The sequence below is a fragment of the Coptis chinensis genome, chromosome 6 (assembly GCF_015680905.1).
Source record: "Coptis chinensis isolate HL-2020 chromosome 6, ASM1568090v1, whole genome shotgun sequence".
NCBI lineage: Eukaryota > Viridiplantae > Streptophyta > Magnoliopsida > Ranunculales > Ranunculaceae > Coptis > Coptis chinensis.
This window is the reverse complement of record NC_141461.1, coordinates 94449121-94464144: the sequence shown is the minus strand read 5'-3', so window position 1 is coordinate 94464144 and position 15024 is coordinate 94449121. Positions and strand designations below refer to the sequence as shown.

Below are 15024 nucleotides of genomic sequence, written 5' to 3'. Positions count from 1 at the left end.
TAGTTCCCGATCCAAATCCTATCATTGGCTTCCCGATGGGACAAAGAAGAACATCAGTTGGTAGATGCTCTCTTCCGTGACATTAATGAACAAGGAAGTTACAATTGATTTTCTTCTCTTGGATTGTAACTCCTCCTACAATGTCATTCTCGGGAAGAGACTGGATTCACTCAATGGAGCTGTCGCTTCTACTTTCCATCGCTATCAAGTTTTGGTGTGATGGTAGGGTATGCAAAGTTCGGTGATCGATAGCAGCTTTGAAGTGCCATGAGTCCGTACATCAAGATTATAAAGATTCGAAGTCAAGGGTAACACCATCCTAAATGCCGATGGGAAAAAGTAGCAATTACAGAATTCCATTGGCGGGTAAACGCTATGGAGCAGCGTTTAGGTGGCCCCGACCATCGGCGGACTCCTCGAAGGCGCGGTCGGCAACAAGGAAGAAGAAACCACTTTTATTTCTGCGGAAATTTCCAAGAAGGAACAGGATAATCTCATTGAGCTTTTGAAGAAAAAAATAGCACGTTGTTTTGCGTGGGCCGGTCGAACAAATGCCTGATTGATCCTTCACTTGCATGTCACAGTGGATATCGACAAAACACAAAAAGCCAAATCGTCCGAAGCCTCGCCGAATGGCTCCCGATCGAAAAGCTCAAAGTGAAAGAAGAGATCGACAAACTTCTAAGTGTTAATTTTATTAGGGCATGTACTATATCCTAAATGGATATCAAATGTAGTAGCAAATCCCTAAGAAAAATGGGAAACTTAGAATCAGGTTGATTTTAATCGATGTCAATAAAAAATGTCATGTTCACCCGTATCCTTTGCCTCAGTATTTCTGAAATGGTTGATGCCACTTCGTGGTTTAAACGAATTTCTTTTATGGATGACTCAATGGGATTTTATCAAATTGCATTAGCCAAGATGAACAAGAACTTACAACTTTTATAACGCCAAGGCTTATTTTGCTATAAGGTAATGCCTTCGGTCTAAAAAATGCACCGCAACATATCGTAAATTCATTAATACATCATTTTCAGACTTCTTAGGCAAGTTTATGGAAGCTTATATTGACGATATGGTCATCAAGTCGCATGAAGAGTGATCACACCTTCATCACTTGCAAAAATATTTTGATCGGTGATGCATATTCAATCGCCTAAATCCATCAAAATGCATTTGGATTAGCATCGGAAAATTTTCTTGGATATCTTATGACCAAACGAGGCATTGAAGCTAACCCTCGATCAAATCCGTTATTACTTGAAATGCCCTCACCAAAACCAAGAAGCAAATCCAAAGAACTTACGGGTAGGATAGCCGCTTTGGGTAGATTTATCTCAAAATATTCGGATCGGCTCCACCCTTTTCCAAGCCATTAAGGGATCCCCAAAATGGACCGATGAGTGTGACGTGAGCTTTTCAGAAAATGAAAGAATACCTAGTACACCGCCAATTCTTGCTAGTCCGACCACCGACAAACAATTGGCATCTATTTGGCAAAGATCGAGAAATAGTCGTAAGTGCCGCCTTATTCATTGATGATGAAAATGAACAACCAATTTTCTTCATAAGTAAGACCCTTTACAGCTCCGAAACAAGGTATTCACAGATTGAGAAAATAGCTCTCACTTGTTCATAGTGCACGAAGATTGAAGCCTTATTTTCAATGACGATCATCAATGTTTACACCGAATACCCCTTGAGAAAAGTTCTTCAAATGCTGATTCGAGCCGATTAGCGGAATGGGGAAACATATTTGAGTGCCTACTTAAATTATCTACAAAGCCCGATCATCCGAGAAAGGCCACGAATGGCATCACTTATGGCCGATTTTCCGTCGATGACATACCGACCATGGAAGAAAGCGGTTTGATCTAACCTCCTCCTAATCCACAACAAGGATCGGCCGATCCATCCACAAGTTCCGACCCTACTTTATGGACTATACACACGGACGGTTCCAACAACAAATCAGGTTCAGGCCCTTGGTTGTGTTTTGATCCGACTGATGGCGAAAAATTGAAAAATGTGTTCACCTCGGATTTTATGCGATCAAACAATGAAGCTGAATATGAAGCGGTTCTTTATGCAATCGAACTTTGACCTGGGGCGACAAAAAATCGAAGTTATTCACCGACTCAAAAGCTTGTTCAAATCAATTTGGGGATCTTTTGTTGCTCAAAATGATAGGATGGTGCATATGTCCAAAAATGCATGAGCTATCCATTCATTTCAAATCCATTGTTGTTCACCGGTGTTCGCCAATGATAATCGTCATGCCGATGCCTTTAGCCTATCTCTCCGCAGCTTGATGTTAACAATGAAAGAAAAATCTATATTGATTTCCAACCTTTTCCAAGCATAACCGGCCATAGAAGAATATGTTCAAAACTTATATATTGCTCATCTATGCTATTTCCGCATCGACATCTCGAAATTCAATTCGAGCAAGTGAATGCCGTAACAACAAGGAAAAGAAAGAGAGAAGAGCTAGCTCAATCGGCCGGCACAAGTTCGAATCTCACTTAGAGGAAGCAGCTCAAGAAGATTTAGCCGACCATCAAGGTTTGGCCGACCATCGTGTTGAGAGTGATTCTCCACCCACACATGATGCCGACCAAATCAATGTTGATATGGAAGATGAGTCCCACGAAGCAGATAATTCTCCAGAAGTACCACATTTGGATCTCCAATCTATCGACAGTGACACTTCACCAGATGATTGGAGACCTATTTATTTAGAATTTCTGCAATATGGAACTCTACCTGAGGATTCATCGCTTTCCTACAAAATTAAGAGAGATGCCTGGAAATTTGTCATAATTCCAAATTCTAAAGGAAATCTCCTACTTTATAGGAAATCAAATAATTTCAATCCTCTTTTCAGATGTCTTTCCAAAGATCAAGGTCATCTAGCTCTCAAAGAGATACACTCCGGACTTTGTAGAAACCATTCTGGGGGACGTAGTCTTGCACATAAAGTCATGACTCAAGGATACTGGTGGCCTAGCATGCAAAGACACTCAACAGAATTTGCCCAAAAATGCATACCATGTCAAGAACATGCAAATATGGGCAAACTTCCAGCAACAGAACTCCACCCAATTCTAAGCCCTTGGCCTTTTGCGAAATGGGGCTTGGATATTGTGGGACCCCTACCAAAGGCTCTCGAAGTGTAATGCGATTTTTATTGGTTCGCGACCGATTATTTCACTAAATGGGTAGAAGCTCAACCACTTGTCAACATCTCTCAAAGAATGACGGATACGACATTTCTTATGGAAAGACATCATTTGTCGCTTTGAATTCCATCTAACATCATCTCGACAACAAGAAACAATTTGATGCGGAAGAAATTCACAAATTTTATACCTCACTAAAAATTCAAGATAATTTCTCCGCTCCATATTATCCACAAGCAAATGGACAAGCGAAGCAACCAATAAGAAGATTCTCTCGACTTTGAAGAAGAAGCTTAATGAAGCAAAAGGAAATTGGGTTAAAGAGTTGCCAGCAGTTGCTTTGGGCTTATCGCACCACTCCAAAGCATTCTACCAATCTTTCCCCTTTCAATCTAGCTTATGGCATGGATGCTGTCCTCCCGACAGAATTAATTGCACCAACTACAAGGACAGAAGCAGTACAAAGTGGTAACAATGATGCTGCTCTAACTTTGGTGGCAGACTGAATTGATAAAACTCGAGAAGAAGCTTTACAATGTCTAATAAAATATCAGGCAGCCATGAAACACAAATATGATAGAAAGCTTTGCCTCAAGAGTTTTGAACCAGAAGATTGGGTACTTAGCCGCAAACAGAAGCTCATTGAATCTGGGAAGCTGTCAGAGAATTGGGAAGGACCGTTCATTATTGATAGACCAGCATCCAAAGGGTCTTATTTCCTTCGTCGAATCACCGGAGAAAAATTTGCCAAGCCATGGAATGCTTTTCATTTGAAAAAGTTTTATCGTTGAATGTTTGTTTTTCATTCATTGTAATCATTTTATAATTCAATAAAATTCGATCCATCTTTCGTTTTAACTAGAGATCAAATATCCCAAATTTTGTTATCATTACACTATGGGGGCGGCGACTTCCCAAATTTAATTATGTTATCATTACACTATGGGGGCGAGGACTCCCCAAATTTCATTATGTTATCATTACACTATGGGGGCGGCGACACCCCATATTTCATTATGTTATCATTACACTATGGGGGCGGCAACCCCCCAAATTTCATTATGTTATCATTACACTACGGGGGTGGCGACTCCCCAAATTTCATTATGTTATCATTACACTTTGGAGGCGGCGACTCCCCAAATTTCATTATGTTATCATTACACTATGGGGGCGGCGACCCTCTAAATTTCATTATGTTATCATTACACTACGGGGGCGGCGATTCTCCAAATTTCATTATGTTATCATTAAACTATGGGGGCAGCGACACCCCAAATTTTATTATGTTATCATTACACTATGGGGGGGGGGGATGCGACACCCCAAATTTCATTACGTTATCATTACACTACGGGGGTGGTGACACCCCAGATTTCATTACGTTATCTTGGGGGCGGCGACCACCCAAATTTCATTACGTTATTATTACACTATGGGGGCGGCGACACCCCAAATTTCATTATGTTATTATTATATTATGGGGGCGGCAACACCCCAATTACGTTATCCTTAATACTTATATCTATTTTTCCGACCTACCTCAAGGCCAGATTACCCAACTATTATATATTTTGACCGACCTATTCTGATTACTAATCTAATAAAAAATAGATAAAAACCAAATATCATTAATACAGTGGAAAAAATAAACATAATCGAGAAAGAAAAAACCGTAACCTAACCTCACATCATCATAACAATAAAAAATAAAAACTTCACTCAAGAAGTTACGGCATAATGATATCCTCCACTGGAACTGGAACACCTAATAGATCCGATAGAGATACATCTTCCAACTTCCTATAACACATAGTATAATAATCTGACAGCTGCTGCAATTTTTCCCGTTTCTCAGAATCTCTTGATTTCCAAAGTCCAACACTTGCCGATGCTTCACGCAACAACGCCCCAGATTTCTTAGTTTCAACTGCATGCTTCTCAATTATATCATCCTTCTCTTCACACCCTACTCTAAAATTTTCCACCCTCTCATGATATTCATCTAACTCCTTCTTCAAAAATGCATTCTCTTCCAATAGTACCTTGTAGTCTCCTCTAATCCCTTCAGCCTCGCAAACTCGTTTTGCCAATTCCAATTTCTCACATTTTAAAATCGCAACTTCATCACTCAAAACCTTCTGCTCCTTGAGAACAACAATTTCTTGATTATGTTTCGACACTTCAGCTTTCATGATATTCATTTTCATCTCATAGTCGTGCAAAACTACTTCATTTCTCATAAGTACTCCTCTCAAATGTTCATTCTCCTGAAAGATGAGCTCTCTCTCCTTCCAAATATTTCTCAATCTCGCATATTCACTGGTTTTAATCTTATAATTTTCTTTTGCTTCTAAGATTTCTTTAGCACAATCCCCAAGCTTCGACGCCTAATAGAAAAAATAATGTGTTACTAAAAAAAAATAAATAAATAAAATACACACACACACACTAAAAATTACCTCTGCAAGCTTTGAATTCAACATATTAACGGTTTTTCCAAAATCTACACTTCGTTGATAATCCAAACACAATAACTCTGGATCTGAAATATTAGACAAAAGGATTTAAAATAATAATATATAATAATCAGTAAATACTATTTAAATAGTTATTCAACATCTAACCTTCAATTGCCAAGGCTTGCACGTCTGGAGTGATGAGCATAGGTGTTGTAGAACTACCGCTCATCCTTGGCTGCAACGAAGAAGGTACAGTTGAGCCAACAATGATGTCGGTACTAACAATAGTAGACACTTCTGTTGACACACCTGCATCGGTGTCGCCAGAGTTGGCAATCCAGTATTTGTACCAACAATCGTTGACACTTCTGTTAACATACCTGCATCGGTATTAACAACAGAAGTCGGCAATCCAGCACTAGTGCAAACAACAGTTGATACAACCAACTCTCACCTTTAACTGCCGAACCTTTTGTATCTCAAGTCTATGTTAAACAATTTTAAAACTTTTGTTCATAATAGTTACCCGACCCATCATATATCCGTTTTGATATTTTTATCAATCTTGAATTGGGTATCTAACTTTGAATTGAGTACCCAACAGACCTCCAAATTCTATTCAATTACCTATTGAATTAAACAATCAAGTTACTCATTTGTTGAATTTGCAATTGAAATCGTTGTTGAACTTGAATATCATTTAAGCCGATCAAAACTAAAAGTTTGAATTGCCGCTCGAGTAGCCGATCCAATAATGCCGCTCGCATTGTCGCAATGCCGCTAGTTCGCTAATCCATAGAATAGCTGCAGTTGAAGAATAGCCGCTGAATAATAGCCGCTTTGAATTGCCACTGTATGCCGCTGGCTATAGTAACCTTGATTTGCCGCTGCCAATAGTAAACTCGAATTGCCGCTGCTTGATTTGCTGCTTGTTGAATTTGCCGCAAAGCATATTCTTCTAAAATAGTGGTGGCTGATGATTTGCATCAACTTAAAGTGATGAGCATATTCTTCAACATAAAGCATCTCCGGGGTTTAGATTTTTAGTCGCCATTTGGAGTTCTTTGGAATAAACCGGTGTTTTTAGCTTTACGAGCGATAAAGCCAAGACTTTGATATTCATAAAACATAAAGTACGATAATAAACCATCATAGCTAAACTTATATTGCAAGTCATAAGATCTCTTCATATTGTACTAAAAGCAATCTCGAAGTCCGTCTTACGGTTTTGGAAGAGGAAGCCCGTGACCAAATGATGAAGAAAAATGGCAAGTTGAATCCTAGCAAGCATGTTGCACTCGCACAAAGCCTTTGTCCCGCTCCAAATGCTTGAATCCAGGAGGGAAGGCGTTCAGGTGTGGATAGTCACGAGGGCAGTTCCTTCACAACACCAGTGGTGCGATTACCTTTGAAAATGAGCTCAAAAGCTTGTGGCAATGGGTTTTGAAAAGACACGTAATCGCTCTCCTCACCGGCCCGATGGAGATTCGAATTGCCGACCCAATCTTTGCCAAAACACAAGCTCAATATAATTTGCCAATCCCTGAATTGCCGACCCAAAGTGTTAGATATGTCGCTCAATGCCGCTGCTATTTTTTTTCGAATTTCCATTGGTTTCAAAAAAAAAAAAAAAAAAAACAAAACAAAAAAAATCTACTCATAACTTGTGCAGCTGGTTTCAAAGCTTGTGTGTCAAAGATATTGCTAATGGGACCAAGATATGGTCAGATGGTTGGATATGTTGCCGCTTGATTGAAATGCCGCTGTATTGAAATGCGTTGGATGTGTGTTTTCAGAGCAATTCAAATTTTCCACTGCTTGAATTATCAGCTTCGGATCACATAAATGCCGCTCGCATCGCAGATCCCATAAATACCGCTCGCATTGCCAATCCAATTTGGCCGATCATTCTCTATCAAAATAAACCAAATTCAAAATTTCCCGATCAATATCCCACCCAATTTGAGTAACACCTACCTAAAAACCTTTGTCACAGTTGAGTAGCCGTTGGTGATAACTTCTTCTCATTTTTCCAACTTTCGAATTAGACCGATCCTACAAGCTCTTTTAGCCCCTTGCTCCTCGTATTTCTTTAAATATTGCAGAGCCCATTATCAAATCCCAATTCCAATTCCTCCCATATTTACCAAAATACCATCTTTTATCGAACAAATTTGATTTTTTATACCGATTTCATGTCAAACTCTTCAAGAATTTTTCCGACCACTTTTATATTTCCCACGAATGCAATCATTATTACTTCTTTGCCACACGGGCCTTGGCCATGTAACAAAGAGAGGGCGATGTTCCGGCCCCCACAAATGTGGCTCAATAAAAGCCCTATTCAATATAAAGCCCACGCTCAAAGTCCATGCTACAAAAAAGCCCATGCTCAAAGCCCATACTCAGAGCTTTGCTACAAAAAAGCCCACGCTCAGAGCCCATGCTTAGAGCTTATCTATAAAAAAACCCACGCTCAGAGCTTATCTACAAAAATCCCACGCTCAAAGCCTACATCCCACGAGCTTACAGATGTCCCGCCAGTTCTCCAACTTCATCCCACACAGTTGTCCGCCAGTTCTCCAACTTCATCCCACGACTGACGGATGTCGCCCGCCAGACTTCATCCATCCCATCCCCGGATGTCAGATGTTCTCCAGAACTTCCCTCGCCCGCTTCTCCAACTTCATCCCACGAGCTGACAGTTCTCCCGCCAGTTCTCCAACTTCATCCCACGAGCTAACAGATGTCCCGCCAGTTCTCCAACTTCATTCCACGAGCTGACAGATGTCCCGCCAGTTCTCAACTTCATCCCACGAACTGACAGTTGTCCCGCCAGTTCTCCAACTTCATCCCACGAACTGACAGTTGTCCCGCCAGTTCTCCAACTTCATCCCACGAAATGGTTGTCCCGCCCGCTCTCCAACTTCATCCCATGATTCGACAGTTCTCCTCGGTTCTTCTCAACTTCATCCCACGATTGGAATATTGGAGAACGAGGAAGTAACTATCAACAATGCTACCTATAAAATCCAACCTTCGTCATTTTTCCAGAACTACGCAATCGAGACTTGATCCCAAGCAATATCTTTGGGTACGTAGGCAACTTTAAAACCGAAGTCCAGTCTCATCTTTTCCCAACCACCATCTCCTTCACCATCTCCAAAAAAACATTACTTCCGACCCTCAACTAATGTGTTTTAGCAAATCTTGCTGAAACAATGATATTAGTCCAGATGAAGTTGATTACGTTGACTTCCTTGAATTGGACTAGTATAATTGCTTCAACCCACTTGGTGAAGTAATCTGTGGCTGCTAGGACGTATTTGAGCCCTGATTTCTTTTGCGGGATGAACGGTCCCATGATGTCTAGTCCCCACATGTGGAACAGCCATGGGTTGGCTATGTTGATCAATTCCCTTGCTGGACTTGGGTGATTGTGGCCAAAAGTTTGACATTGGAGGCATTTAAGAACGTACATTTTTGCCTCGATATGCATGCCTGACCAATAATACCCTTGGGCAATTGCTTTGTGTGCTAGTGATTTTGCTCCTGCGTGGTTGCCACATTCACCTTTGTGGATTTTGTCGAAAATGAGTTGTCCCTCCCTTGGAGTTATGCACCTTAGGAGGGGTCCTCCTGCTGATTTGTGGAACAGTCTTCCTTTGATCACTGTGTATCTTGGGGCTCGGAGTTGTATTGCACGAGCATGTTTTGTTTATGATGGGATCTCACCATGTAAGATGAACTTGAGGAATGGGCCCATCCAAGATTGATTGATCTCTTCTTCGGATGAGGGCTGGAAATCTGTGAAATTTATTGATATTTTCTTTCCGTAAGCGGTGTCGCTCAAGAATGTCAATGTAGACCGTGGTGGACATGCCTCTTGTGTTTTGGAGGCTAGGAAAGCCAAGTCGCTACATGTCGTCCATTGTCCTCGAGGAATATGGTCTAAGGAGAATGTTTTGAACGAGCTGATTATGTCATAAACGACTTGAGCATACTTTGCCAAGTTTGCTCCGTTTGTGACATATTCTTTGGTGATCTGCTTAACGATTAGCTGGGAATCCCTGTAAGCTTTTAGCTTTGAGACTTGTAGTTGTTGTGCCATTCGGAGGTCTGTGATCAATGCTTCGTATTCTGCTTCGTTGTTGGACGTTGCAAAATCAATTTTGATTAATTTTTGTAGCTGGGCTCCCTCTGATGAAGTTAATACGGCCCACAGTCCACTACCACTATTATTGCATGCGCCATCTACGTGGAGGTGTCATGTGTCTGGGGTGGCTTGTTGATGGAGTGAAATGATTGACTCGGGTTCCCAGTTGATGTCTTCAATGGAGAAATCTACCAAGAAATCAGCAACAACCTGGCTTTTGATAGACGTTCTGGGAACGAACTCGATGTGATATTCTCCGAGTTCTTCAGCCCATTTGGCCATGCCGGCTGTTTTGTTGTTAGAACTCAATACCTGTTTAATAGGTACGTCAATGATGACCTTGATGCTGTGAGATTGGAAGTAAGGTCAGAACTTCCGAGCTGAGTAGAGTAAAGAAAGTATTGCTTTCTCCATCGGAGAGTAGTGCTTTTCTGCATCTGCTAACGTCTTGCTAGTGAAGTAGATCGGCTTTTCGACTCCATCATGTTCGCGAAAGAGAACTGAGCTGATTGCAAAGTCGGTAGTTGCAAGGTATAGCCCTAGTGTTTCTCCTCCTTCTGGTTTGGACATGCAGGACGGGTGGAGTTGATAAATATGCTTTCAGATCGGTGAAGGCTTTATGGCACTCGTCTGTCCAAGTGAATGTTGCTCCCTTTTTGAGTATTTGCAAGAATGGTCTGCATTTGTCAGATGCTCTTGAGATGAACCTGTTGAGGGCTGAAACCATGCCAGATAACTTGTGAATTTGTTGCTTTGTGGTTGGTTTTGGCATTTCAAGGAGAGCTCGTATCTGTTCTGGGTTTGCTTCAATGCGTCTTTATGAGACGAGGTAACCTAAGAATTTCCCTGAGGCTACTCCAAATACGCATTTGGCTGGGTTGAGCTTCATCTTGTTTTGGTGAAGTCGTTCATAGGCCTCTTGTAGGTGGGAGATGTGATCACCTGCCTTTTCGCTTTTGACCACCATGTCATCTATGTAGACCTCCATAGTGTCTCATAGCAAGTCTTTGAACATTTTGGTGACAAGTCTTTGGTAGGTCGCTCTTGCGTTCTTCAATCTGAAAGATAGAACGTTATAGCAGAACGTACCTTGCTCGGTTATGAAGGACGTCTTTTCCTGATCTTCTTCTGCAAGTGGTATTTGGTTGTACCCACTATATGCGTCCATGAATGACAAAAGCTCATGGCCGCAAGTTTGGTCTACCAGTATGTCGATTCTTGATAGGGGGAAGCTGTCTTGTGGGCAGTGCTTGTTGACGTTGGTGAAATCTATGCAGAGTCATACCTGACCATTCTTCTTTGGAACGGCTACTATGTTGGCATGCTAAGGTCGGTACTCGATTTCTCTGATGAATCCAATATTTTTGAGTTTTTCTATCTCTTCGTTGATGGCTTTTTAAAACTTGAGTGCTAGCTTTCTAGGTCGTTGTTTGATAGGCTTGACGGTTGGATCTATATTTAACTTGTGGCAAGCGACCTGAGGGTCGATTCCTAGCATATCGATATACGACCAAGCAAAAACATCTTTATTGAGAGATAGAAATTTAACAAGTTGCTCCTTGAGCTTGGGGTCCAAATCAACCCCTACATAGACAAATTTTGGGTCATCAGTTGTGCCCAAATTAACTTTTTCTTCTGGTTCTATTTGAGATTGTTTTCCATTGAGCTTGTTTGATGTCGTTGCTGGAGGGCTGGATGTTTGAGGATCTTGCCTCTTTAGGACGTCTTTGGCTTCAACGACCTGAAGCTTGGGTGAGGTTGTTGTGCTGACTTGATTGCATCGGTGAGCTTCCAGTCGGTTGCTTCTGAGCTCCATGATGCATCTAGGACCGGGATATCGTAGGATCTGGTGTAGGGTTGATGGAATTGCTTGGATTTTGTGAATCCAATGGCGTCCTAGAATGGCAGTGTAGGACAACCTGACGTCAATCACATTGAAGCGTGTTGAAGTTTTGACTATGTCCTCTTTTTCGGCAATGGAGACTGGTAGGATTACGTCTCCGATGGCATCTGTACGATCTCCGTTGAACCCATAGAGCGGTGCATTGGACTCTATCATCATCGAGTTCGGCAGGTGCATGTCCTTGTATGTTTGATAGAACAGTATGTCGCATGAGCTCCCTGGATCGATGAGGACTCTTTTGACTTTCCAACCGTTGATTTTAACATGCACTACCAAGGCATCGTTAAGGTAGGCACACCTTGTCTAGATCCTCTTCTGTGAATGAAATTGTTGTTGTCCTCTTCGGGTCGGTGGGGTTGATCATCTCGGCTTTGTGTGAGAGGTGGTAGATTTCTTGGATTGCTCCTACTCTTCTGCGCTTCTCCCGACCCGAGGTTTTGTCGTTTGAGGTGTTTGTAATCATGTTGATTACTTTGTCCTCATCTTGGTCGGAGGAGTGTTGTTTCCTGTTGTGCCTTGACCGACTTGGAGATTTAGATCGTCGAGTTGATCTGCTCCTGCTTCTGTTTTTGTTGTTGGCAGGCCGTTCATTGCTGCGGCTCCTGCTTCTATGGCGTTTGGCATCCAGCTTATGCCTCATATCGCTTTCTGGCATGAACTCTTTTAATTTGCTGATAACCCATAAAAACACGACTAGATTACTCTAATCTTATTCTTACAGTATCAATTATTTCTTTCCTACTCTCACATATATATTCATGCAATATATAGAGTACGGAATCGTTCTACTCTTAAACTAGCAAGACATAAGTGAATTCAATTAATCAAACACAAGGAAACAATGGTGAGAACAATGAGAGTAGTGTTGTGATTTATTTAAACTAAAACTAATTATAAATTTAACTAATTTAACTAAGCAATTAAAATGTGAATTTAATGAATTGGAAGAACATAGAGGAGGGAAATTCCACCATGCAATTCGATTGGCTATTAGTTAGTCATCGAATCGAATATTGATCCCTAGTAATACCAAGTCCTCTCGAATCAAGGTTCCACTAGCATGAGAGTTTAGCTCCACCACAAATCTCTTTGATGGTGGCTCTAAACTCTAGTTCATCATTATGAGGTTTATCTCTAAACGCTCATAATAATGAACTTGAATTTTTTTTCTAAATAACAACTATCTAACAAGCAATCATCCTCACATGGTTTCTTTAACCTCCTCTAATATAGTTTTTAGTCTAGTTTCATTGGATTCATTGACAATAAACAATAATAGGGAGACATAATTAAATTAAACTAAACTTGATTAAAATAAACTTGATTAAACGAATAGAACAAATAGTCTAAGAATCAACATGAATTAAAACTGAAATTAAAACTAATGTAGAACTAAGATTATGAATAACTAATTATAAATTTAAGACAAACTAAATCTATTAATCAAATATTGAATTAGAAACTAAAACTTGAAATACAAAACTAATTATTGATTCTAAAAACTAAATCTTGTTCTAAACACTAATTTGATGCTAATTAACTAGATCTAAAACTAACTATTGGATCTAGACTAAGTAAAACTAATTTAAAACTAAGTAACTTAAGAGCTAAGCTTTTGTCTTTTGATATGGAGAAGACAAGATCCACAAATTCGTACATGGGCTGAGGAGCCATGTTTTGGGCCGGAAAATCGAGCCCAAAACCTCATTACTTCAGTCCACAAAGGGGTTTTCAGCTGGAAATGACTTCAACAGCCTTTTTGTCCACTTTTGCTCCTCTGATTGGGTTAAGGCTTGGACCATTGGAAATCTCTTTCCGAGCCGGTCGTTTTAACATAAGGTAGGCCCAATTATGAGGTCTGAGTCCAAAGATACGGCCTTCGGAAGTTCTGCTGACTTTTGTGCGTTGTTTCTGTTTGCGTTGACTTTGACTTTTCAGCTTTGACTGGGATTTAAAAAGGTTTTTTCTCCTTTAATCTTGTCCTTTTATCATAGAACTTCTTAGCAACCAACCCTTGCTCTTTTATCTCGCAAAATGGGAGCATTTATGCACATATTCGACTCCAATGTCTGAAATACATAAAAGCACGTAATCAGCATTAACTCTTATTTATTACTCGCATAATTGGTCTAAAAGTATTATTGTTAAGGGGTTAAAACTACAGTTCTGGGCTCTTATCATTTGCCTTCCTCCACTAGGTCTTGGAGGTAGTGCTTGAGGCTCCAGTAATCATTGGTGTAGTGGTGGTGGAGTTTGTGGAAATGGCAGTATGGACGCTCTGGTATGGCTATCACCTTGTTGATGTTTGGTTTGAAGTATGGTGTTGTATATATTTTCTTCAGGATTTGACTTGGCGTCCTGGAGAAGTTGGAGAATTCCCTCTTTGTGTATGAGGGTTTGCTAGCGTTGGATCTCTTCTTGTTGTTGTTGTTATTATTGTTGTTGTTGTTGTTGTTGCTTGAATATTGCTTGCTTTCCTTGGGGTCTGGATCGTTGCTAACTGCCAGGACTTCTTTGCCTTTACGCTTGGCCATCTACTCTTCGTACTTGATGTATTTGTCGACTTTGTGGTACAGGTCGGCTGAGGTGTCTAGCTTGTTGCGCATGAGGGACCCTGCTAGGCCAGAGTCGTCCAAGTGGGCGTTTGTGAACGCAGAAATTGCAAAACCGTCACTGAGTCTTGACTCCAGCGAGAGAGGTCCTTCTTAAAACGTCCTAGGAAGGCTCGGATCATTTCGCCATGAGCTTGCTTGAGCTGAAACAAGGAGTCCAGGTCTGCGCGCTTCTTTCTATTGTGGACGAACTCTGCTATGAACGTCTCAGCGAGGCTGTCGAAGTTGTTGATCGAATCTGGAGGGAGTGTGTAAAACCAGTCTATAGCTCCGTCCTTTAAACTGGCTGGAAAAAGTTTGCACTTCAGGTAGTCGTAGTCAGGATGGTTGTAGAGTGCTAGGATTTGGCTGAAGCGAGCTACGTGCTCTCCTGGGCATGAAGTACCGTCATACAGTGGGAACTTTGGTTGGATGAACTCTGAAGGAGGTTGTTTGTCTCTGATATCCTGGATGAATGGTGATGCTTTGTACGTCTCTAACATCTTCTAAGTGATCTGGATTGCGCTGGCTCTTTCGCTTGAGTTCTCTAATTTTTGTGCGAAGTCTTCTAAACGCTGCTTGGTGGTGTTGGTTAGGGTTGCAACAGTGTTGTGCTCCCCGGCTTCTGTGGTGCCATTGTTGGCGTTGGAGTTGGCATGCTCTTGCATTGTCTGGTTTTCTTGTTGCAAAGTGATGAAGGCTTCTTGGAGTCTCTTCATCTGGTCTG

The 15024-nt window shown here is 41.1% G+C and overlaps 1 protein-coding gene across 1 annotated transcript; it reads right to left on the bottom strand.

Annotated features, from left to right (window-relative positions):
* Positions 1–4915: 4915 nt before the first annotated feature.
* LOC147495616 (uncharacterized) lies at positions 4916–14800 on the bottom strand. Its single transcript, XM_086568433.1, has 4 exons — positions 14511–14800; positions 5813–6027; positions 5648–5730; positions 4916–5575 (listed from the first exon to the last, which is right to left on the bottom strand). Exons 1-4 carry the CDS (start codon positions 14798–14800, stop codon positions 4916–4918), a joined length of 1248 nt encoding a protein of 415 aa, XP_086424559.1.
* Positions 14801–15024: the final 224 nt, after the last annotated feature.